This window comes from Suricata suricatta, chromosome 14 (genome assembly GCF_006229205.1).
Source record: "Suricata suricatta isolate VVHF042 chromosome 14, meerkat_22Aug2017_6uvM2_HiC, whole genome shotgun sequence".
Classification (NCBI taxonomy): domain Eukaryota; kingdom Metazoa; phylum Chordata; class Mammalia; order Carnivora; family Herpestidae; genus Suricata; species Suricata suricatta.
In genome coordinates this window covers 59,664,770-59,690,055 of record NC_043713.1, presented here as the reverse complement: position 1 = coordinate 59,690,055, position 25,286 = coordinate 59,664,770, and the positions used below count along the sequence as shown (strand labels likewise).

At 41.4% G+C, this 25,286-nt stretch overlaps 1 protein-coding gene across 8 annotated transcripts in view; it reads right to left on the bottom strand.

Moving 5' to 3' along the window:
- PRELID3A (PRELI domain containing 3A) overlaps nt 1-25,286 on the bottom strand; it is a 77,235-nt gene that overhangs the window by 37,213 nt on the left and 14,736 nt on the right. For 2 of the 8 annotated variants that reach the window (XM_029922857.1, XM_029922858.1), the window contains exon 6: nt 22,202-24,221. In XM_029922857.1, coding sequence (XP_029778717.1) covers nt 23,442-24,221 — 780 coding nt within the window. In that variant the 3' untranslated portion in view covers nt 22,202-23,441. Of the gene's footprint in view, nt 1-4,004; nt 4,628-5,048; nt 5,178-22,201; nt 24,222-25,286 lie in introns of those variants that run through there. The other 6 variants (XM_029922861.1, XM_029922863.1, XM_029922859.1 and 3 more) reach the window with 6 other exon arrangements.

The window sequence follows — 25,286 nt, the reverse complement described above, 5'->3', positions numbered from 1 at the left end:
CTCATTAACGTTTTTACCACTTGCCTCTTTTACATTACGGGAGTTAACTCTTAGTAGTAATCATAACATGTTGATTAAAGTTTATGTGCCAACTGGACCAAATTTTAAAAATATTAAAACTATAGTTGCACCTTAAACAATATGAATTGAACTGTGTGGGTCCTCTTAATGTGGATTTTTTTTCTTCGTAAATACAGTAAAGTACTGTAAGTGTACTTTCTCATGATTTTCTTAATATTTTCTTTAGCTTACTATATCGTGAGAATACAACATAGAATATACATATATTTAATATGTGTTAATTGACTATGTTGATCAGTTGTAGACCATTAGTAGTTAAGTTTGGGGGGGAATCAAAAGCTATATGGGGATTTTTGACGCGGGGGGGGGGGGGGCATTAGTGCCCCTAACTCTGTATCGTTCAAGGGTCAACTGTATTTCAAATTTCCCATATTAAAATAATTTGGTCAATAAAAGAGAATAAGGAAAGCTATCAAGATAAGCATTATGATCTTAGATATTCTGTGCTGTGTTACTGTTAACACAGAATTTCAAAAACATTTTGCTGATTTTCAGTAGCTACTAATAGTTACCAGTTACTGAGTACACACCCTATATCAGATACTGTGCTAAACACCCTCAGCCGCACTATCTCCCTGAATCCTCAACTGTGAGGTAGGTACCATTAATACCCTCTCTCACAGATGAGAAGCAGGAATAACAAGGTTGTCATATGCCCGAGGTCAAACCACTAGCCCAGCATCCAGCCTGAGGTCTAATTCCTAAATTGTGCTTACAGCCCTGCTAATTTCCAGCTGCGTTTCCTATTAGCTGCTGGGATTCTGAATTCAGTCCTCACGTCACCAAAGCACTTAGGAATGCCCAGAACTGTGCAACGCAGAACGTCTGACCTCGGCTCTGGAAGAACTGTAACCTGGTCAACTATGTGAACAGTTTAAAAAAATGGTCCAAGGCAGCATAAATGTCTAGGAATGTATAGTAAGCTATAAGCTGGTAATTAGTCAAGGACACCTTCATGGAAGCTGGTTTTGTTTTAATTTTTTTAATGTTTGTTTTTGAGAGAGAGAAAGAGCATGAGTGGAGGAGGGGCAGAAAGAGACAGGCAGAGCATGAACCAGGGAGAGGCAGAGAGAGAGGGAGACACAGAATCCGAAGCAGACTCCAGGCTCTGAGCTGTCGGCACAGAGCCCGACGTGGGGCTCAAACACAAACTGAAATTATGACTTGAACCGAAGTCAGATGCTTAACTGACTGAGCCACCCAGACGTCCTGGAAGCTGATTTTAAAGTGGATTCAGCAGGGAGAGAGGATCTAGTATTGCCCACAGTGCAATCTGATGCCCACCTGCATCAGAGTCATCTGGGCCAATGACTAGGCCTTGGGTTGGACTTTTTCCAAAAAGGAATGAAGAACCTCTGTAGCTCTTTAAACCAAGGAAAATTATGAGATTATTTTGGAATAATCTGACAAGAAGTGAAACTGAAGGAAAGGGGGACAAATTAGAAAGTGATTGTATGAATTTAATATAAAGTGAAGATGAGCTACGTGTTGCTACATAACAAAGTACCCCCAAGACACTGTGGCTTGAAAGGAAAACCACTTATTATCTAACAAGTTTCCATGGTCAGAAAATCAGGAGCCACTTCAGCTGGGGGGTTCTGGCCTGGCATCTCGGAGGCTGCGGTCAAGACGGCAGCTGGACCCGTAGTTAGCTCAAGGCTTTCCTGGGACTAGAAAATCCGCTTCCAAGACAGCTCCCTCTCCCAGCTCCTGACCACATGGACCTCCCTGTTGGGCTCCGCCACTCTCCTGACATGGCAGCTGGCTTGCCGCAGAGCCGGTGATGCCCGAACGAGCAGGGTACAAGTCACAGTGCCTCCTAAGACCTGGCCTGGGAAGTTACAGAGCATTGCAGGATATTCCGCAGTATCCCACTGGCCGCAGGCTACTCAGTGTGGGAAGGGACCACCTGTAGACATGGCCACCAGGAGGCAGCCTCCTTGGGGCCTGTCTTGGAAGCTGGCCACCCCAGGTGGTAAGACCTAAAGCGGACTTCGGACTTCGACAGTGAAATGAGAAGACACAGAATTGATCTGAGAACTTTAAAGGAAGTTTGGTTTGCATATGGCTACAGAAAGAAAGCAGGAGAAACAAGTCTTAAGTAACTCAGGTTTTGTATTTGGAAAATGGAAGCAGCACTGCTTAGAAACAAGGAAGCAGAGGGGTGCCTGGGTGGCTCAGTCGGTTAAGCTGCCAGCTTCAGCTCAGGTCATGATCTCGCGGTTCATGGGTCCGAGCCCTGCGTCGGGCTCTGTGCCGACAGCTAGCTCAGAGCCTGGAGCCTGTTTCCAGTTCTGTGTCTCCTTCTCTCTCTGCCCCTCCCCTGCTCACACTGTCTCTCTCTGTCTCTCAAAAATAAGTATAAAACAAAAAAAATTTTTTTTAAAGAAACGAGGGAGCAGAAAGGGAACAAATTTCGTTTGATTTATGTTGACTACGAGATGCAGTGGAATCTCTAAGAAAGGGGTCGGCTTCAAGGGCCAGACAGTAAGTCTGAGGTCTGGTGGGCCTCATATGGTCTCTGCTGCAGACTCTTCTATTTGTGGGAGTTCTATTTACAGCCCTTTAAAAATGCAAAAACTGTGCTTAGCTCATAGACTGTAGTCTGCCAACCCCTGCCCTAAGCAAACTGTCCTATACTAGGTGAAGAGAAGCATTTAGAACATGATGAGCAGTGAAGGCTAGAGATCCAAATCCGTCCTGAGTTAGAACTCATAAATGTCCTGCTACTTGCCTCTTTTATCATCGACAGTTACCTCTTCACCAGTGATTATAAAAGTTAAAATATGCCCTCGATCAAAGAAAGTATGTTCCGTCAGTGAGGCCCAGTGCTCCCAATTCTAGCCCTGCCCAGGGGTGCTCCCAGGGGACTCCTTGGCCTGAGGTGGGCCAGTGCCAGTGGTAACGGCACCGTAGACCAAGCCTGCACTGAGGCGCTTCCCAGCTTGATCAAGCTCCCTGGCTTGATCCCTGGAGCTGGGTTCAGTGTCTGTTTTATGATGAGGAAACTGAAGCGGTATGAAGTGGTCATACTGCCAGATTTACTCCTACATATCTAGAATCTAACAGCTGGCTCACAAAGGGTCATCTCCTCGGCCACCAAAGTCACCCAAATAAATAACCCTGCTTCTTCTTTGGATACTGAAGTTGCAACAGAACCTATGAACACCTGTTCTGAGTATACTGGGCATTTACCAAGGCTCAGCCATAAGGAGATATCTGCTAGGGAATACTATTCGATGGGGGGGGGGGGGCGGGAATAAAATTCCCAACAGAGACACCCAGCAATTACCTCCTATCAAAGCACGCCTAACAGAGATGTTGGAGGCAAATAGTCATCTACTCTTTAGAAGCCAAAAAGCCACTGGCAAAAATCAGATCTAGTTTTAATAGTTGGTTCTAATGCCAAGTAGGTGGAACATTCTTCAAAGAATATTCAGGGAGCGCCTGAGTGGCTCAGTCAGTTAAGCATCTGATTTTGGCTCAGGTCATGATCTCACGGTTTGTGGGTTCAAGCCCCACATTGATCTCTGTGCTGACAGCTCAGAGCCTGGAGCCTGTCTTCAGATTCTGTGTCTCCCTCTCTCTGTCCCTCCCCTGTTCCTGCTGCTGCCTGCCTCTCCCTCTCTCTCTCTCTCTCTCTCTCTTCCTCCCTCCCTCCCTCTCTCTCTCAAAAATAAATAAAACATTAAAAAAAAGAATATTCAGTACCACCAATTTTCCTACAAAAAAGGGAAACCTTGTTTCCAGAGGGCTCCTGGCTGTGCTTCTAGAAAAATCATATGGAGGCAGCTACCTAACCGGAAGACAGGTACCCATACACAGACCACAGGATGGCATAGAGCACTCGTCCAGCTTCCAAGAGGAAACTTCTTGTCTAGCTGTAGTGATTTCTGGTTTAGATGAAGAGTCGACACAGTAACTAGTGTATGCAACTTTTATTCCTACCAAACTCAAAGCACACAGTAACAGGGGATGTAACACTGCAAACTAAGGAAAGGCGGCAGGATTCTGGACTTCCTTCTATGCTTTGGACAGTAACATAAAGCATTAGGCAAGTGTTAGGACATTATCAAAATAACTAGTTTCTCCTGATAAGTCATTTCTCTTAAAAACCTAAACTGGTTTTGGTTTGGTTTAAACAAACAAGAAGTATCCTGTTTCTTGTTCAGAAAATCAAATGAGGCTTTATGTTATTTGCTGTATACATGCCATTAAAAACGCATCTCCTAAGTTAAATCTAGGGTCTGGGGTCAGTGGAAGATAAAATCTGGTCGGTGATTAGGTGTGCGCGCAGAACAGCTGTCACATTTGTGGAATGTCACCAAACTTGAAGGCGGGCAGGCGCGCAGGCCCCGCACACAGCGCGGCTTGGAGGGACGGCGCCCCACTGCCTGCAGCGCTCACGCCGGATCCGAGGAGCCACAGCCGGACCTGGGGTACCCATGGTCTGTGATTACAGGCGACCCAGGACCAAAACCCAGAGAAACTTCTATTTGAATGATGGGAGAAAGCCATTCCCTTTTACACTCTGATATCTTGGCTTCTGGAGAAGGGATATCAGAGATTTAACCTGTTTAGTAAATTAAACCTTCCATCAAATAATAACAATAACAATAATGATGATGATGATGATGATGATGATGATGATGATGATAAAGGTAAAGGTAAGCTAGGAGCACCTGACTGGCTCAATCAGAACATGCAACCCTTGATCTCAGCACCGTGAGTTCAAGTCCCACCTTGGAGGGCATAGAGATTACTTAAAAAAAAAAAAAAAAAAAAAAAAAAGAAGGTAAAGGTAAGCTATAGACCAAGACCTGGCAAACTCACTGTCTTTCCAGAGTAGCCATGCACTGATCACAGATGCTCACTCCAACAGACCAAGTGTGGAGCCAGAGCGCAGCCCCACCGCGGGGGGCCGGAGCAGGGGGTGGGGGTGGGGTGGGGGATGGGAGTGAACATGCCTGCTGCTCCACCTGTACGTCCAGGTCCCGGGCTCCGCTGGTGCATCACGCTCTGGCGCAGGTGGGAGCTGCCAGGCCCTCCAGCTCCGTGTTCAGACGGCCGATCACCCACTCCAAGGCCTCGCGACCCTGCCGAGAGAAGAGCGCTGAGGAACCCCCGGGGCTGTGCCCGCCTCCAACCCGGTGAGCCGTTCAGGTCCCATCGCGCTGATCTTCTCAAAGTTCTGCCAGAGGGCATCTCAGGAAATGAGGCCCCGCTGGGGGAACCTTCTGAACATCGACACAACAGCAGTGATGACAGGCTTTCACTGTGACGCAATACTATATAATTAAAGTGGAGACCATTTTCTCAAACTGAAAAGGTTTAATTTTACCTGGCTTTGTGGCCCAGTTTCCCTGTTTTATCATACAGTATTTGTTTTTGCGCTTATGGTGAATTCCAAATAGAAAGTGTCGCACAGATCAATACTGAATCCATTCCCAGACCAAAATAAAAGTTACAAAACCAAACTATGTTATACTACACTTTGAAAATAATCACTACCACTTTCTTAATGACTATCTTAGAAAAAGTTTTGTTTAAAAAATGTTTTATTTATAATAGGAAGCATAGGAGAATAAAAAACCAACACCTGAATATGCTTATTTTTATCACACTTCAATCCACCAAAAATTTGAGGCGGCTGAGTAACTGACATTTACATGTACTTGCCTTAAAAATGCCATCTTCCTCTGAAACTACGCTGGGCCCCCCCACACACTGTAGAGGAATCAAGATAATCCACTTTTTCTGATACTCATCCTGGCTTCCAAATGTGGGTTTCCAAATCACAAATGTCCATGTTCTCCTCTAGAACAGAACTCTGTACATACAGTTTTCAGACCATCACCTGTGCAAGGTTACACAGTTACACTCCGTGGAACAGAGTTACCTACAAGCGGAACAAGAGAAAGGGTTCCGTGTCTCGGCTGATCCACACCCAGAGGACAGAGTGCAGTTGGCAGCGGGGTGACAGATGTTCTGCCCGCACCCATAGCCTCTGCAAATCCAGGCTTTATCTGCAAGGAACCCGCAAATCCTTGAGGAATTAAGACTTCAGTGCTATACAGCTAAACTTCAAGAGGGAACTTTTTAAGGCAGTGTTGCTTAAAAAACAGAAAAAAGACCAGCACAAATCAGTATACACAGTTCCATCTGTGTTTCATAAAAGAAAAGGAAAACAAACCCATATATCCTCAGTATTTGCATAAAACACTTCCGGAAGCCTTTGTAAATATTGGGAGTTAACTCTTCCTCTAAAAGGGAGGCTTTTACTCTTCGACAGAGACTGTTGTATTTTGTTTTAACCATAAACATGGATTGCTTTTATGTGTTTTTTTAGAGAATTCTATTGATAGAAGTGAGCAAAACTCTGATTTCAAGATGATGGGGGAAAAGCCTTTGGCCCTAGGTCTGCTGAAATGTCCATAAAACTATCAGGAATAAAACTGAGACAAAACTGCAGAACCCACAGAGTCAGCACCCTCACTGCCCACAAGAAGTTGGAAAGCAGAAGCATGGGCTGTGACACAGTAGAGGGGGTCCAACATAAGCCATTCAGACCCCAAGGGATGTCCAGAGAGAGGGGACACACAAGGGACAGCAAGGGACAGGCTGAAAAGCATTTAACAGCCTGGCTCTTAGACCCCTGGTTTTTCCCACCCACACCCACCACCCAAAAGGTCGAGGAGTCTTGCTGGGAGACACTGAACCGCTTCAGAGAGAAGGGAATGGGGGGGTCATGGGAAAGCCACAGGGCGTGCTCCGGTGATGCCCTGGGGTGAGCCCAACAGCCAGCAAGCCTCACTCCCCGCCCTCACTCTGGCTTGTGTCAGATACGTCAGCAGGAAAGACACCGGAGGGAGCCTCCCAAGCAAAGGGGCACAGAGGAGACACGGAGATGCAGAAGAAAGCTTCACTTTGCCTTTACTTCTGCAGAGAGAGGAGGGAGGACACTACATCTGCAAAGCAAGAACAGAACGCCACCAGAAAAAGGAGAGAGTGAGAAATTAAGAATACAATTTGACAAAATAAAAATTCATGAAATTGTCGGGAGATAAAGTCCAGGAAATCTCCCAAAAGGTAGAACAAAGATAAGGGATAACAGGAGAAAATTAGGAGATCAGTCCAATACGACCAAGAGGACTTCCAGAAAAGGAGAAGGGAGAATGGTGGGGAAATCATCAAAGAAATCACCAGAACCAAAGGGACCACCAAGTACCCAACACAACGAATTATTTGTTCATTTGTTTGTTTGTTTTTGAGGTCTTGCTGGCCTGACCTAAGCTTTATGTATGCATGTATATTTGTATGTACATGTTTACAGCTATATATTTATATTTTCCTCTTTTTTTACTGAAATGAAATTCACGTAAGTTAACCATTTTCAAGTAAACAATTCAAAGATATTTAGTACATTCACACTGCTGTGCAACCACCACCTCCATCTAGTTCCAAAGCATTTTCGTCTCCCCAAAAGGAAATCTCAAATGCATTAAACAGATTCTTCCCCGCTTATACCTCCCCTCTCCCCTTGGCAACAACGACTGCTTTCAGTCTGTATGGATTTTCTATTAGAGCTACTGCATATAGATGGAATCATACAGTATGTGGCTTTTTGTGTTTGACTTCTTTTTTTTAGCATAATGTTCTAGAGATTCATCCATGTTGTAGTGTGGAGCAGTAGTTCATTCCTTTTTACAGCTGAATAATATTCCAGCGTATGTATGGACTGGCACTTGTTTGCCCATTTATGGGTCAAAGGACATTTGAGTTTCTACCTTTTGGCTATTGTGAGTAGTGCTACTGAGAATGTTCATGTACGAATATTCGTGTACTTGTTTTCAGTACTTCGGGGTGTACATCTAGGGCTGGACTGGCTGTACCATTTTACATTTGCAACATGAACAAAGTTTCCAATTTCTCCACCTCTTTGCCAATGCTTATTTTCCGTTTAGTTTATGACAGCCCTCCTAGTAGGTGGGAGTGGTTTCTGTCCGTTTGATGTGCATTTCCCTAATGAATAATGATGTTGAACATTTTCCCTTGTGCTGATTGGTCATCTGTATGTCTTCTTAGGAGAAATGTCTATTCAGAGTCTTTGCCCATTTTTTTATGTTTTATTAGTAGTAGTATTTTTATTTTTTAAATTTTTTTAACTTCATGTATAGTTTATTGTCAACTTGGTTTCCATATAACACCCAGTGCTCTTCCCCACAAGTGCTCTCCTCCATTACCACCACCTCCCTTCCCCCCCTCCCCCTTCAGCCCTCAGTTTGTTCTCAGTATTCAAGAGTCTCTCATGATTTGCCTCCCTCCCTTTCCCTGTTTTTCCCCCTTCCCCTCACCATGGTCCTCTGTTAGGTTTCTCCTGTTAGACCTATGAGTGAAAATAGATAGTATCTGTCCTTCTCCACCTTACTTATTTCCCTTAGCATTACACCCTCGAAGTCCATCCACTTTCATACAAATGGCTGTATTTCATTTTTTCTCATTGCCATGTAATACTCCATTGTATATATATATATATACACCACATCTTCTTGATTCACTCATCAGATGTGGACACTTAGGCTCTTTCCATGTTTTGGCTATTGTTGAAAGTGCTGCTGTAACATTGGGGTACATGTGCTCCTATGCCTCAGCACTTCTGTATCCCTTGGGTAAATCCCCAGCAGTGCTATTGCTGGGTCATAGGGGAGTTCTACTGATAGTTTTTGAGGAACCTCCACACTGTTTTCCAGAGCGGCTGCACCAGTTTACATTCCCACCAGCAGTGTAGGAGGGTGCCCGTCTCTCCACCTCCTCACCAGCATTTATAGTTTCTTGATTTGTTCATTTTAGCCACTCTGACTGGCATGAGGTGGTATCTCAGTGTGATTTTGATTTGTATTTCCCTGATACAGAGAGATGCTGAGCATCATTTCATGTGCCTGTAGGCCATCTGGATGTCCTCTTTGGAGAAGGGTCTATTCATGTCTTCTGCCCATTTCTTCACTGGGTTATTTGTCTTTCAGATGTGGAGTTTGGTGAGTTCCTTGTAGATTTTGGATACTAGCCCTTTATCTGATATGCCATTTGCCACTATCTTTTCCCATTCTGTCGGTTGCCTATTAGTTTTCTTGATTGCTTCCTTCACAGTGCAGAAGGTTCTTATCTTGATGAGGTCCCAATAGTTCATTTTGGTTCCTGATTCCCTTGCCTCTGGGGATGTGTCGAGGAGGAAATTGCTGTGGTTGAGATCAAGGAGGCTGTTTCCTGCTTTCTTCTCAAGGGTTTTGATGGTTTGCTGCATCACATTCAGGAACTTCATCCCTTGTGAGTCTATTTTTGTGTATAGTGTAAAAAAGTGGTCTAGTTTCATTCTTCTGCATGTTGCTGTCCAGTTTTCCCAGCACCACCTGCTAAAGAGGCTGGCTTTTTTTCCATTGGATACTCTTTCCTGCTTTGTCAAAGATTAATTGGCCATACACTTGTGGGTCCAGTTCTGGGTCCTCTATTCTATTCAATTGGTCTGTGTGTCTGTTTTTGTGCCAATACCATACTGTCTTTATGATGACAGCTTTGTAGTAGAGGCTAAAGTCTGGGATTGTGATGCCTCCTGTTTTGGTTTTCTTCGTCAATATAACTGGCTATTCGGGGTTTTTTGTGGTTCCATTCAAATTTTAGAGTTATTTGTTCTAGCTTTGCAAAGAATGCTGGTGCAATTTTGATTGGGATTGCAGTAAATGTGTAGACTGCTTTGGGTAATAAGGACATTTTAACAATGTTTATTCTTCTGATCCATGAGCATGGAATGTTTTTCCATTTCTTTGTGTCTTCTTCAATTTCCTTCATAAATTTTCTATAGTTCTTTCATACAGATCTTTTATAGTTTTGGTTAGGTCTATTCCTAGGTATTTGATGGGTTTTGGTGCAACTGTGAATGGGCTCAGTTTCTTGATTTCTCTGTCTGTTGCCTCATTATCAGAGTATAAAAATGCAACCGATTTGTCTGTTGATTTTGTACCCTACGACTTTGCTGAATTCATGGATCAGTTTTAGTAGACTTGGAGTGGAGTCTGTCCGGTTTTCCATGTAGAATATCATGTCATCTGTGAAAAGTGAAAGTTTGACTTCATCTTTGCCAATTCTGATGCCTTTTATTTCCTTTTGTTGTCTGATGACTGATGCTAGGACTTCCAGCAGTGTGTTCAACACCAGTGATGAGAGTGGACATCCCTGTCATGTTCTTGATCTCAGGGAGAAAGCCCTCAGTTTTTCCCACGGAGGATGATATTAGCTGAGAGCTTTTCATAAATTGCTTTTATAATGTTTAAGTAAGTTCCTTCTATTCCGACTTTCTCAAGGGTTTTTATTAAGAAAGGATGCTGTATTTTGTCAAATGCTTTTTCTGCATCTATTGACAAAATCATGTGGTTTTTATCTTTTCTTTTGTTAATGTGATGTATCACATTGATGGATTTGCGAATATTGAACCAGTCCTGTAATCTAGGAATTAATCCCACTTGATCATGATGGATAATTCTTTTTATATGCTGTTGAATTTGATTTGCTAGTATTTTGTTGGGTATTTTTGCATCTGTATTCATTAAGGATATTGGCCTGTAGTTCTCTTTTTGTTGGGTCTCTGTCTGGTTTGGGTATCAAGGTGATTCTGGCTTCAAAGAATGAGTTTGGAAGTTTTCCTTCTATTTCTACTTTTTGGAATAGCTTGAGAAGAATGGGTATGAGCTCTGCTTTAAATGTCTGGTAGAATTCCCCTGGGAAGCCATGTGGTTCTGGGCCCTTATTCATTGGGAGATTTTTGATAATGGATTTGATTTCTTCACTGGTTATGGGTCTGTTCATATTTTCTATCTCTTTCTGTTTGAATTCTGCTAGTGTGTGTATATTTAGGAATTTGTCCATTTCTTCTAGGTTGTCCAGTTTTTTGGCATATAGTTTTTCATAGTAATCTCTGATGATTGCTTGTATTTCTAAGGGATTGGTTGTAATAGACCCATTTTCATTCATGATTTTGTCTATGTGGGTGGTCTCTCTTTTCTTTCTAAGGAGCCTGGCTAGAGGTTTATCAATTTTGTTTATTTTTTCAAACAACCAACTCCTGGTTTCATAGATCTGCTCAACTGTTTTTTTGGATCCTAATATTGTTTATTTCTGCCCTGATCTTTATTATTTCTATTCTTCTGTTGGGTTTGGGGTGCTCTTGTTTCTCCTTTCCTAGTTCCTTTAGGTGCTCCATTAGATTTTGAAATTTGCGCTCTTTTTTTGTTTCTTGAAATAGGCCTGGATTACAATACACTTTCCTCTTAGGACTGCCTTTGCTGCATCCCAGAGAGTTTGGATTGTTGTATTTTCATTTTCATTTGTTTCCATATATTAAAGTTAAAAAAAAAATTTTTTTTTTTGAGAGATAGAGGCAGCTCGAGCAGCGGAGGGTCAGAGAGAGAGGGAGACACAGAATCTGAAGCAGGTTCCAGGCTCTGAGCTGTCAGCACAGAGCCTGACTCAAGGCTAGAACCCATGAACCGTGAGATCATGACGTGAGTCAAAACCGGACACTTAACCAACTGAGCCACCCAGGCGCCCCTCCATATATTTTTTAATTTCTTCTCTAACTGCCTGATTGGCCCAATCATTCTTTAGTAGGGTAATTTTTAACCTCCACTTTTTTGGAGGTTTTCCAGACTCTTTCCTGTGGTTGATTTCAAGATTTATCACATTGTGATCTGAAAGTGTTCATGGCATGATCTCAATTCTTTTATACTTATGGAGGGCTGCTTTATGACCCAGCATGTGATCCGTCTTGGAGAATGTGCCATGTGCACTTGAGAAGGTGAATTTCCTAGCTTCAGGATGCAGAGTTCTAAATATTATCTATCAATACCATCTGTTCCAATGTGTCGTTCAGGTCCATTGCTTCTTTAGTAATTTTCTGTCTGGTTGATCTATCCAATGCTGTAAGTGGAGTATTAAAGTCCCCTGCAATTAGTATATTCTTATCAATAAGATTGTTTCTGTTTGTGATTGTTTTATGTATTTGGGTGCTTCCAAATTCGGTGCATAGAGGTTTATAATTGTTAGCTCTTCCTGATGGAGAGACCCTGTAATTATTATATAATGTCCTTCTTCATCTTTTGTTACTGCCTTTACTTTAAATTCCAGTTTGTCTGATATAAGTATGGCTACTCTGGCTTTCTTTTGGCTTCCAGTCACATCATAGATATTTCTCCATCCCCTTACTTTCAATATCAAGGTGTCTTCAGGTCTAAAATAAGTCTCTTGTAGACAGCAAATAGATGGATTTTGGTTTCTTTTTTATCCATTCTGCTACCCTGTTTCATTTGGTTAGAGCATTTAGTCCATTTACATTCAGTGTTATTATTGAAAAATGTGGGTTTAGATTCATTGTGTTCTCCATAGAATTCATGTTTATAGTGGTGTCTCTGGTACCTTGTATTCCTTGCAACATTTCCCTCATTGAGTCCCTCTTAGGATTTCTTGTAGGGCTTGTTTAGAGGTGATGAAATCCCTCAATTTTTGTTTGTTTGGGAACCTTTATCTCTCCTTCTATTTTGAATGACAGGCTGTTGGATAAAGGATTCTTGGCTGCATATTTTTTCTGTTCATCACATTGGGGATTCCCTGCCATTCCTTTCTGGCCTGCCAAGTTTCAGTAGATAGGTCTGTAACTACTCTGATAGGTTTCCCTTTGTAAGTTAGGACCCTTTTCTCCCTAGCTGCTTTCAGAATTCTCTCTTTATCTTTATATTTTGCCAGTTTCACTATGATATATTGGGCCAAAGGCCAATTCAAGTTACATATTAAGGGAGTTCTTTGTACCTTGTAGATTTCAATGTCTCTTTCTTTCCCCAGGTTCAAGAAATTCTTGGCTATAATTTGATCAAGCACCCCTTCAGGACTTTTTTCTTTCTTCTTCTTCAGGAATTCCCATGATACGGATATTGTTCTGTTTGTATCACTCAGGTCTCGAATTTTCCTTTCGTGCTCCTGTATCAATTTCTCTCTCTTTTTTCAGCTTCCTCTTTTGCTATAACTGTGTCTTTTAATTCACCTATTCTCCTCTCTGCCTCTTCAATCTGTACAGTGGCTGCCTCCATTTTATTATGCACCTCATTTATAGCCTTTTTTAACTTGTCACAGCTATTTTGAAGGTTCCTAGTCTTTGTATCAATAGCTTATTTGATGATTTTTTCAAGTCCAGCGACTAATTTTATGACAATTGTTCTAAATTCTTGTTCAGTTATGTTGCTTAAATGTGTGTTGAGCAGTTCTGTGGCTGTGACTTCTTCCTGGAATTTCTTTAGAGGAGAGTTCTTTTGTTTTATAATTTTGGCTAGCTTTCTGTCTCTTGTCTGTTTTAAAAACTCATTATGTACTGTGCCCTGTCCTGGGCCTGTTGTTTCAGGGAGTGTTCTTTGAAGGGTGTCTCTTGGTTTCTCTTGTTGTGCTTTTGATTATTTTATTTCCCTACTCAGCGATATTTGGGATTCTCCACCATGTGTACTTTGGCTTGTTTCTTGAGGTAGCCCTGAGAAGGAAAACAGACAGGGAACATGCAAATGCACAGACAAATCAAACAAACAACCAAACCAAAAGGGGAAAGGAAGAAAAGAAACGGAAAGGAGAGAAGAGAAGAGAAGAAAGAAGAAGGGGGGCAGACAACAAAAGATAACAGACAGTCTAAAAGTGTATAACCAGCCAAGGGGGGAGATAAGAATGAGATAAGAAAGAAAAATCTGGATCACAAGAGGAAAAAAAGAGGAAGAAAAGATAAAGGAAAAAGAATTAAAAAAAAAAAAGCAGCTTCCCCTCACAGACGGGTGTGGTTTGGTGTAGGTAGGTCTCGGGGTCTGCTCCCTGAGACCCCGCCTTGGTGGTTGCAGGGAGAAGAATGGCTGAGCCCCAAGCTCCCTGTGCTGCGGGTGAGCCAAGTTGTATTTTCCAAGCCCTGCCTTGCTTCAAAATCCTAGTCCATGCACTTTAATGCTACCACCGAGATGAGATGTACTCTCACTGGCAGCTGGCTTTTTAGCCAGGATCTCATAGGAGGAGAAAGCTGTTTCTCTTGGCACTGCCAGGATTGGCGCTGCCACTGCCTGAGGTGAGATGCACTCCTGCTGGTGACCTGCCTCCCAGCCTTGATCTCGCAGGGGGAGGGGGCTGTTGTTTTCTGCTGCCATCTAGGGTCAGCTCTGGTGCCCCCGAGCCCAAGGAAGAATTCGCCAGCTATATGGTACGGGTTTCTCTCCCCGAGCCCAGGGGTTATATATGGGGTGACAATCTCTCTCTCTGTCTGGGGCTAAGTTCTCTAGAGACAGTACTATGAGTGTTTTCAGTCTCTCTTTCTTTCCCCTTGTCTCTCTGGGGCTCCCCGTGCTTTCCCTGTGTTGGTCTGGGGCCCCCACCCCCTCCACACCTCCAGACCCGGCCAGTTTTTTTCATTTCCCCAGTTTGCACTCACTCACTCAGGCATATTTGAGGTTGTCTTCTTTCTGGAGTCTGTGTGTTCTCCTCCCACTCTTGCAGATCAGAGTATTGATGCTTCAGCCCTTCTCAATTTGATAGATGTGGGAGGGCAAAGATTACAGAGCTCCCTACTCCACCATCTTGCTTTCCTATTCTCTTTGCCCATTTTTAAATTGAAGTGTCTTTTTGTTGTTGAGTTGTAAAGAGATTTTTTTATACATTCTGGATAACAGACCCTTTTCAGATATATGATTTGCAATTTTTTCCTCCATTATGTTGCTTGTCTTTCCACTTTCTTGATAGTGTCCTTTGATGCACAAAACTTTTTAATTTTGACGAAGTCAAGTTTATCTATTTTCTCTTTTGTTGGTCATGCTTTTGTTGTCGTATCTAAGAATCCAGTGCCAAATCCAGGATCATGAATATACACCCATCTGTTTTCTTCTAAGAGTTGTATAGTTTCTGTTCTTTTTTGTTAAAGTTTATTTATTTATTTGGGGTGGGGAGGGGCAGAGAGAGAATCCCAAGCAGGCTCCATGCTGTCAGCGCACAGGCCTCCATTTCAAACACTGTGAGATCATGACCTAAGCCAAAATCAAGAACAGGATGTTTACCAGGTGGAGACACCCAGGCACCCCATAGGTTTTGTTATTATTTATAAGTTTTTGAGCCATTTTGAGTTAGTCTTTGGATATGGTATGAGTAATGGTCCAACTTTATTCTCTTATATGTAAATATGCCATTATCCCAGCACAATTTGTTGAAGAGACTATTCTTTCCTCACTCAATTATTTTGGCACCCTTGTTGAATATCAATTAACCATAGATACATGGGGTTACTTCCATGCTCTCAATTTAATTCCATTGACCTATTTGTCTACCTCTATGCTGGTCCCATTGTTTTGATTACTGTATCTTTGTAAGGAATTTTGAAATTGGTGGGGCCCCTGGGTAGCTCAGTCAGTTAAGGGTCTAACTTTGGCTCCAGTCATGATCTCGCAGTTCATGGGTTCAAGCACCACGTCAGGCTCTGTGCTGACAGCTCAGAGCCTGGAGCCTTCTTTGAATTCTGTGTCTCTGACTCCCTATACCCCTTCCCTGCTCATTTTTTGTCTGTCTGTCTCTGTCTCTCAAAAATAAATAAACATTAAAAACAAGTTTTGAAATTGGGAAGCGTGAGGCCTTCAAATTATTTTAATATTGTTTTGGCTATGCAAGATCCCTTGTGATTCCATATGAATCTGAGGATGGGCTTTTCCATTTCTGAAATATGGAAACTTTTATATAAGAACTGCCCTCATTCTTCAGAATGTCTTGGGTAGTATTGCCATCTTAACAATTACTAGTCTTCTATCCATGAACAAGGAATGTCTTTCCATTAACTTATGGGTTTTTTTTTTTCATTTCTTTCTGCAATGTTTTGTAATTTTTATGTACAGTCCTTCACCTTGTTTTATTTCCATGTATTTTATTCTTTTGGATGAACTATAAATCTCATAGTTTTCTAAATTTTCTTATGAGGTTGCTCATGGCTAATATAAAGAAACACAACCAATTTTTATGTGTTAATCTTGTACCCTGTAATTTAGCTAGATTCTTTTATTAGCTTTCTGGTGGCTTCTGTAAGGTTTTCTACATATAGGATCTGCCATCTGTGAATGTAGATAGTCTTACTTCTTCCTTTCTAGTTTGGATGCCTCATAGTTCTTTTTCTTGTCTAACTTCTCTGGCAAGAACTTCTAGTACAATGTTCAGTAGCAGTGATGGCAGTGGACATCTTTGTCTTATTACTGATCTTCGGGAGAGACTGCAGTCTTTCATCTTTGAATAGGATGTTGGCTGTGAGTTTTTCATAAAGACCCTTTATCATGTAGAGAAAGTTCTTTTCTATTCCTATACCTAAAAATTTCTAGAATTACTATTTCTATTCCCAGAATAGTGTTTTCATCATGAAAAGGTAGTAAGTTTTTTCAAATGCTTTTTCTGCATCAACTGAGATGATCATGTGGGGCTTTTTCCCATAGTGCCATTGATGAGGGGTATATACCATTGACCGAGGAGCACCTGGGTGGCTCAGTTGGTTAAGCGACTGACCTCAGCTCAGGTCATGATCTCGTAGTTTGTGGTTTTGAGCCCCACGACAGGCTCTGTGCAGATAGCTCAGAGCCTGCTTCAGATTCTGTGTCTCCCTCTCTCTATCTCTCCCCTGCTCATTCTCTGTCTCTCTCTCAAAAATAAATACTTAAAAAAAAAAACATTGATTGAATTTTCTATGTTGAACCACCCTCTCGCTTCTGAGATAAATCCCAATTAGTCATGGTTTGTATCCTTTTAATATGCCGTTAGATTAATCTTGCTAGTATTTTGTTATGGATTTTTGCACCAGTATTCATGAGAGATATTAGTCTGTAGATTTATTCTCTTGGGGCGTTTGCCTAATTTTGGTATCAAGGTATTTGGTATTCTCTCCTCTTTTTTGGAAGGATTTGCAAAGGATTTGCATTAATTCTTTAATGCCTGGTAGAATTCACCAGTAAAATCATCTGGTCCCGGCCTTTTCTCTGTTGGGTGATTTCTTTCGGTTTTGTTTTGCTTTATTGTTTCCTTCATTCATGACTTTATTTTTTTCTTGATAAGTCTGGCTAAAGGTTTATCTTTCCAAAGAACCAACTCCTGGTTTCATTGGTCTGTTCTATTGTATTTTTAGTCTCTGCTTCATTTATTTCTGCTTTAATCTTTATTATTCCCTTCCTTCTGCTGACTTTGGGCTTGTTCTTTTTCTCCTTTAGGTGTAAGATTAGGTTGTTTATTTGAGCTTTTTCTTGTTTCTTGAGGTAGACTGGTATTGCTATACAATAGCTTTGCTGCATCCCTATGATTTTGAACCACTGTGTTTTCATTTTCATTGGTCTCCATGTATTTTTTAATTTCCTCTTTGATTTCTTGGTTGACCCATTCATTTAGTAGCATGTTATTTATTCTTCATGTATTTGTGTTCTTTCAAATTTTTCTTGTGATTGATTTCTAATATCATATCATTATGGCTGGGGAAAATGTATGACATTTTTTAATTTATTGAATTTTTAAATTTATTGAGATTCATTTTGTGGCCTAACAGGTAATCTATTCTGAAGAATATTCCATGTATAATTGAAAAGAATGTGTATCTGCTGTTTTCAGATGGAATATTCTGAATACATCTGTAAGCTCCATCTTATCTAATGTGTCATTTCAAAGCCACTGTTTCCTAGCTGATTTTCTGCCTAGGTCATCTATCCACTGATGTAAAAGGGATGTCAAAATCCCTTACTAGGTCTACATTACTGTCAATTTCTTCCTCTGTGTCTGTTAATAGTTGCCTTATGTATTTAGGTACTCCTGTGTTGGATGCATATTTACGATTGTTATATTCTCTTGTTGGATTGTTCCCTTCATTATTATGTAATGTTCTTTGTAAGTACAGTCTTTCTCTTAAAATCTATTTTGTCCAATGTAAGTATTGCTACTCCAACCTTCTTTTCACTTCCATTTGCATGGTAAATGTTTTTTTGTCCCTTCACTTTCAATTTGCAAGTGTCTTTAGGTCTGAAGAGAGTCTTTTCTCAGCAGCATATAGATGGGTTTTTCTTTTTTATCCATTCACTCATACTGGAGCATTAGGCCATTTACATTTAAAGTAATTATTGATAGGTTTTCTTGACATTTTGTTATTTGTTTTACTGTTGTGTTTGTAGTTCTTCTCTGTTCCTTCTTTTGCTCTCTTCCCTTGCAGTTTGAAGACTTTATTTTTAATGTTATGCTTGAATTCCTTTCTCTTTATTTTTTAATGTATGTATTATAGGTTTTCAATTTATCTTTACCATTAGGCTCATCTATAACATCTTACGCGACCAGCAATGTATATTAAGTTGATTGTTGCTTAAGTCCTAAACACACTAAATTTTTACTCCCTCACCCCCCATGTTTTACATATGTTATATTTTATATCTTTTTGTTTTGTGAATCCCTTGACTGGTTTTTGTAGATATTCTTGATTTTACTTCTTTTGTGCTTTAAACTCCATACTGGTTCTACAAGTGTTTCATCTACTTTTATTTTATGTTTGCATTTACCTGTGAAATCTTTTCCTTTCATAATTTTCTTACTCCTGATTATGGCTTTTGTTTTTCCAGTGAAAGAATTCCCTTTAACATTTCTTCTAAGTCTGGTTTAGTGTTTAACACCTTTAACTTTTGTTTGCCTGGGAAACCCTTTATTGCTAATTCTATTCTGAACAATAACCTTGCTGGATATAGTATTTTTGGTTGTAGGGTTTTTCTTGTCAATACTCTGAATAGATCATGCCACTAGCTTCTGGCCTGAAAAGTTTCTGCTGAAATATCAGCTGGTAGCCTTCTGGGGTTTCCTTTGTATACAACTGTTTTCTTTTCTCTTACTGCTTTTAAAATTCTCCATCACTATTTTTTGCCATTTTAATTATTGTGTGTGTTGGTGTGGACCTCCTTGGCTAATTTTGTTGGGGGACTCTCTGTACCTCTTGGATCTGGATGTCTGTTTCCTTCCCCAGATTAGATAAGTTTTCAGGTATTATTCTTCAAATAAATGTCCTGCACCCCTTCCTCTCTCTTCTCCTTCTGGGATCCCTATAATATGAATGTCATTACAGTTGTTTCACTGAGTTCCCTTAACCTATTCTTTTTTTTATTATCCTTTTTTCTTTCTGCTATTAAGCTTGGTTGCTTTTCATTACCCTATCTTCCAGATCACTGACTCATTCTTCTGTCTCCTCTAATCTGCTACTGTTTCCCTCTAGGGTATTTATTATTTCAGTTATGAGTTCCTAATCTCTGGCTGGTTCTTTTTTTTTTTTCTTCAATCTCTCTGTTGAAGGTCTCACTGAGATCCGCTACTCTTTTCTCAAGTCCAGTGGGTATCTTTATGAACATTACTTTGAATTCTTTACCCAAAGTATTGCTTAGCTACAATTCATTTAGCTCTTGTGCTGTGATTTTTGTCCTGTTCTTGCATTTGGGATATATTCCTCTGTCTCCTCATTTTGTCTCTTTGTTTCTATGGGTTAGGAAAGTCAGCCACATCTTCTGATCTTGAAAGTAGTGGCCTTATGAAGAAGAGGTCCCACAGTGCCCTTCAGTACAATGCTTCCTTTTCACCAGAAGCAGGCAATTCAGGGAAGTGTCCTATATGGGCCACGCGTGCCTGACTGTTGTGCCTGGGACAAATTTGTCTTCAGTCATCCGTAATGGCTCCCTTTGCCTGCTACGGGCTCACTGGGCAGGGTCTGCTCCCTGTGTTGTTAGTGTGCCAGTCTGGAGCCAATGCGGGCTTCTTGTTAGGCAGTGTCAGCAGTCAGACCTAGCCCACCTACCAGGGTTGCACTTACAGCAAACTGCAGGGCTTTCTTCCTATGCTGCTCCCTGAGAAGCTTTGGTTGGAAAGTTTTTAATTACTGATTCAGTGTCTTTAATTGTTATAGAGATCTATGTCTATTGAAATTCTATTTCCTCTTAAATCAGTTTTGGGAATTTGTTTCTAGTAGTTTCTCTATCACATATAGATTATCTAATTTGTTGGTATACAACTGTTCATAGTATTCTCATATATCCTTTTATTTCTGTAAGATGTGTAGTAATGCCCCATTTTCATTTCTGATATTTTTATTCTGAATCCTTTTTTATTCTTGGTCAGTCTAACTAACAGTTTGTCAATTTTTTTGATCTTTTCAACTAAACTTTTGATTTCAATGATTCTATTTTTCTATTCTCTATCTCCTCTCGAATCTTTATCATTCCTTTCCTTCTGCAAGCCATGGGTTTAGTTTGTTCTTCATTTTCTAGCTCCTTAAACCAGGTTAGTGATTTGAGAGCTTTTTAATGTAGGTGTCTGCAGCTATGAATGTCCCTTTGGTCACGGTTCTCACTGTGTCCTATAAGTTTCCATATGTTCATCTCAAAATATGTCACAATTTCATTTGCAATTTCTTCTTTGATTCACTAGTTGTTAGAAATATATTTTAAAAATTCAACTTATTTTCCATTTACCTTATGCTATTGATTTCTAAGTTTACTCCATTGGGATCACAAAAAATATTTTGTATGATTTCAGTCTTCTTAAACTTACAGAGACTTGGTGTTTGGCCTAACATATGATTTATCCTGGAGAATAATCCATATGTTCTTGGGAAAAATGTGTACTCTGCTGTTGGGTGAAGTGTTCTATGGATATCTATTAGGTGAAGTTGGTTTATAGTGTTGTTCTAGTCCTCCATTTCCTTACTGATTTTCTGTTTAGGTGTCCTCTCCATTATTGAAAGTGGGTTATTTAATCTCCAGCTATAATTGTAGAATTCTCTACTTCTCCTTTTAGTTCAGCTAATGTTTGCTCCATGTATTTGGGGACTCTGTAGCTTGGTGGGTAAATAGCTATAACCTTTATCTTCTTGATGAACTGACCCTCTTGTTGATATATAATGTCCTTATTTGTCTCTTGTAACAATTTTTCACCAAATAGATTGTGTCTGATATAAGTATCGTCTCGCCAGCTCTCTTGGTTCCTATTTACATGGAATATCGTTTTCCACCCTTTCACATTGAATCCATTTGTGTCTTTGGATCTGAAGTCTCTTATAGGCAGCATATATAATAAGATGTTTTTTCATCTATTCTGCCAATCTCTGTCCTTTAATTGGTGAATTTAATCTATTTACTTTTAAAGTAATTACTGTAAAGAAGCACCTTTTTACAACATTAGGTGTTTTCTGAGTGTCATTTTTCTTCTTGAATTGTCTCCATCCTCGTCTGTTGTGCTTGATTTTTTTCTAGTTACCATTTTCATTCTGCTGTTGTTTATTTTCTGGATTTTTAAAGTTATTTTCTTATTAGTTACCCTGGTAATTATAATTAACACCTTAAATTCAGAAAAACAGAATTTGAATTGATACCAGTTTAGCTCTAATGTATTAGTTAGGGTTTTCCAGTGAAACAGAACCAATAGAATGTGTAAATAAATAGAGAGATTTATTTTAAGCAATTGGCAGTCATAATTATGGAGGCTGGCAAGTCCAAAATCTGCAGGGTGGATTAATCAAGATTCATTAAGTGTTTCCCTAGTTGAAGTATTCTATTAAAAACCACAGTTCTAATAAAAGTTGATTCTGTTAGTTTTTGCCAGCTTATTGCTTGTTTCAGTGGACAGATTCTTAGAGCACCCACCTCTACCCTTTTCCATAATGTTACTATTTACGTTTTTTAACTTTTAATTTTGAAATTATTATAGAATCACAGGCAGCTGCAAAGATAATACAGGAATGTCCCTTGTACCCATTGCCTTCTTCCTCATAGTAACATCATGCATAATTACAATATCAAAACCAAGAATTTAATATGCACAGTGCAGCACAATGAATTTTAAAAGATCACTTCAAATGAGATGCCTGGGTGGCTTAGTGGGTTAAGTGTCCGACTTTGGCTCAGGTCACGATCTCGCAGTTCATGAAGTCAAGCCCTGCATCAGGCTCTGTACTGAAAGTTCAGAGCCTGGAGCCTCCTTCAGATCTGTGTCTCCCTCTCTCTCTCTCTCTGCCCCTCTCCCACTTGCACTCTGTCTCTGTCCCTCTCAAAAATAAAATAAACATTAAAAAATTAAAAGTAAAAATAAAAAATCAATTAAAATAATGCTTAACTACATGAAAGCTCACAACAAGAATAAAAAACCCAAAAGCTTTCAAAAATAATTCACATACAGAAGCTGGTAATCTGAGTAGAAGACAACAGAACAATGCCTTCAAAATCCTGAATGAAAAGCATTTTTTTTAAAGAACTGTGTGTCCAGTGATGCTGTGAACAAAGTATGAGAACAGAATAAATATTTTCAGTTGTGCCAAGTCTTAGAAGTCACAAAGAGATGTCCTTCTCCATCTTGTGACAGGAAAGAGAAAGAGGATGGAAGGGAAGCAGGGAAACAAGAGCTCCAGGAGAGAAGGCCAAGGAAATGCGCAGGAGGGGATGACAGCCACGTGGCTGTTTGGTCAGAGAGCGAGGCTGGGCTTCCAGAAAGGATGGCACCAGGGACCCGGGAATGGGAGTGCTGCCCAAAAAGACTGCCCTGCGGAAATGACATTATGACGTACCACCAAAAGTGGGTAAGAGAATGGAAGGACTCAGCCAGTGAGTTTTAACAAAATTAAACAGATGAAAAGAATTATTATCCCCAAGGTGGGGGGAAATTGTGTAAGAAGGAAAATACAATTATGGCTTGGTAATAAACAACAGTTAGGCATTTGTATTTTCAAAATTATAGAAACTCTGAATGTGCTTTCAACCATAAACGATACAGCTTTTGGGGGGCAGTGGGAGAGGAGAGAAAGATATGAGAGAGAAAATAATAATCTACCAAACAGGTAAAATAATATCTCAATAATATCTAAATGTGGCAAGAAATAGCAGGGTATGCTTATTTATTTAGAAATCTAGCAGTAAACGCCAAAAACTGCCAAAAGAGTGGAGTGTTTCCTCGGGAGGGTAGAAACATGCTTTGCAGAAGGGGCAGGGGAGTGGTTTTAGCATAAATCTTTTAACTCTGTTTTCCTATAAGCTTTATGCATAAATGCATATGTCATTTCCTTTTGGATTAGAAGTAGTCTTATCAAACAAAAAGCACTACCTAGAAAAACAGTAAAACACCGTTCTACTCATTGTTTATGGAGAAGGCCTTCTCTCAAGTTTTTAAAATCAAAGCCTACTGAAAGATTTTACATTTGACTTTTGCACCTCAAATAGTTAAAACCCCCACCTGGAAGTGCCCTAAAGCAAGAGCTCACGCTCATAAGCACTTTTACGACCTCATCACAGCGGCTCTGTTTGAGTGAGTGTCCCCACAGAGAGGTCGGAATGGTGACAAGTAACACAGGCCTTCGGCCCCTGGGGGTCTCTGGTCCCAGAGTGCAGGACAAGCCAGCTGCAGCACGGGGCACAGACCTTGGCTGCCCTGACCAATTCCAACCGTGTGACAGGAGAGCTCACGGTATTGTCCCCAGCCATGCCACTGTGGGGGCGGACACCCCTACTCCCCCACGGCACTAACAGCAGTGAGAAGGATGCACCGCAGCAGCATCTGAAGTGACAGACGGAGCCCAGATACATGTGAAGAGGCTGGCGGTGCAGACAGGTGATCAAGGGGCATGAGTGGAATACAGAGAGTTGTTGGGAAAAAAGTGGTTTGCTAAGATCCCGAGTCGGCGGAGAGTTGCCAGGAACTGCTACCGAGGGGCGGACAGACAAGGCACAAGAGCAGTCTGACAACACCAGCCCAGGGGCGGCAGGGCCATGGGCAATGGCAGAGTGGCAGCTTTGCAGCCCTTGCCCTCCTCCTGCTTTAGGGGTCTTCTCTTCTCTGGGTCTCACTCTGCAACAGACGGGCCTCCTGTCTTGAGACGTCGCGGCCGAAGAGCCCGGTGGAGGCTGTGACCAGGGATGTGGCAGATTCCAGAAGCTTCCACACCTCTCCCAGACTGGGCGAACCATATTCAAGGCTCGCTTACCTCTTCCTTCTTTTTTCCTTTCCTTCTTTCTTCCTTTTTTTTCCTTTTGTTCTTTCTTACTTCTTTGATTTTTTGAGTGATGCATCTGATCAAAGATTGAGGCAGGTTTAGCTCTAGTGTATGAGGAAACAGAACATGACAGAGTCCAAAAACTCAGAGTGACACATCACACACAGGCCACACTGCCCACACACACTCTGCCCACCGGGCAGGCGGGCTCTCCACACGTGGCCACCTTAGTGGTACATCCGTGGAAGAAGGAGACCCAGTGGCAGATCACGACCTTGGGTTCAAGGTGAAGGTCTCTGGCAAACTTAGGCTCCAGTAGGAAGCTCTTAAAGGAGCCTGGACCACACGGCTCCCTTCTGCTGCCACACACATGTTGCAGACAGACAGACAGACCAACTGTGGGAAGCAGGGCCCTGAGCAGCACAGTATGGAAAGTCAACAGGGTGAGAACTTTCAAGGCAGGAGTATAAGGATTCCCTAAACAGAGGGAAGCAGGAAATGCTGACTTTCCTACAAAGTATGAAGATGACTGCTGACCAATTACGTGTCAAATCCCTTCCTGACCGTCCAGCTGCTGGTGGCCAAGGAAAGCAAGGAATGTTTGTGAAGCTCAAGACGATGCTAGAAATGGCTTCTGCCACTAAAAGAGAAGAGCCAGTGGCAGTCACATGGCTGGGGCAGGATTCCTCCCCAAACCCCGCAGCGCTGACGCAAGGGCACAGAGCATTCTTTATAAGAACATGTGCAAATACTTGGACCCTGCCCCAAATGAAAAAATTCTCCCATTTGATCGGCCTTTAACGCTGTCTGGAACTACTAGTGAAAGCCTCTCTCTGGTAATTGCACTAGTTACAGGAGCTCTTGGGGCAAGCAGGTCCTCAGAACGGCTTGGGAACGGCTGCGCTCCCTCCGGCTGAGACCAGATAACAAGTGCTCAAGTCTTCCTGGGAAATAAATCCTGCCATGAAACAAGGAGACGAGTTAGGAAGAGGAGGAACTAATGACCGTTTCCGTTACAGAAGGTACTAAGGAGCACCGGGCTGGAGACGCATGCACGGCACCTCTAACACCCCGCACCGCACACCATGCACACGGTTCGCAAGATGCTAGGTTCTCTAGCGGGTTCAAGAACGCCATAGTT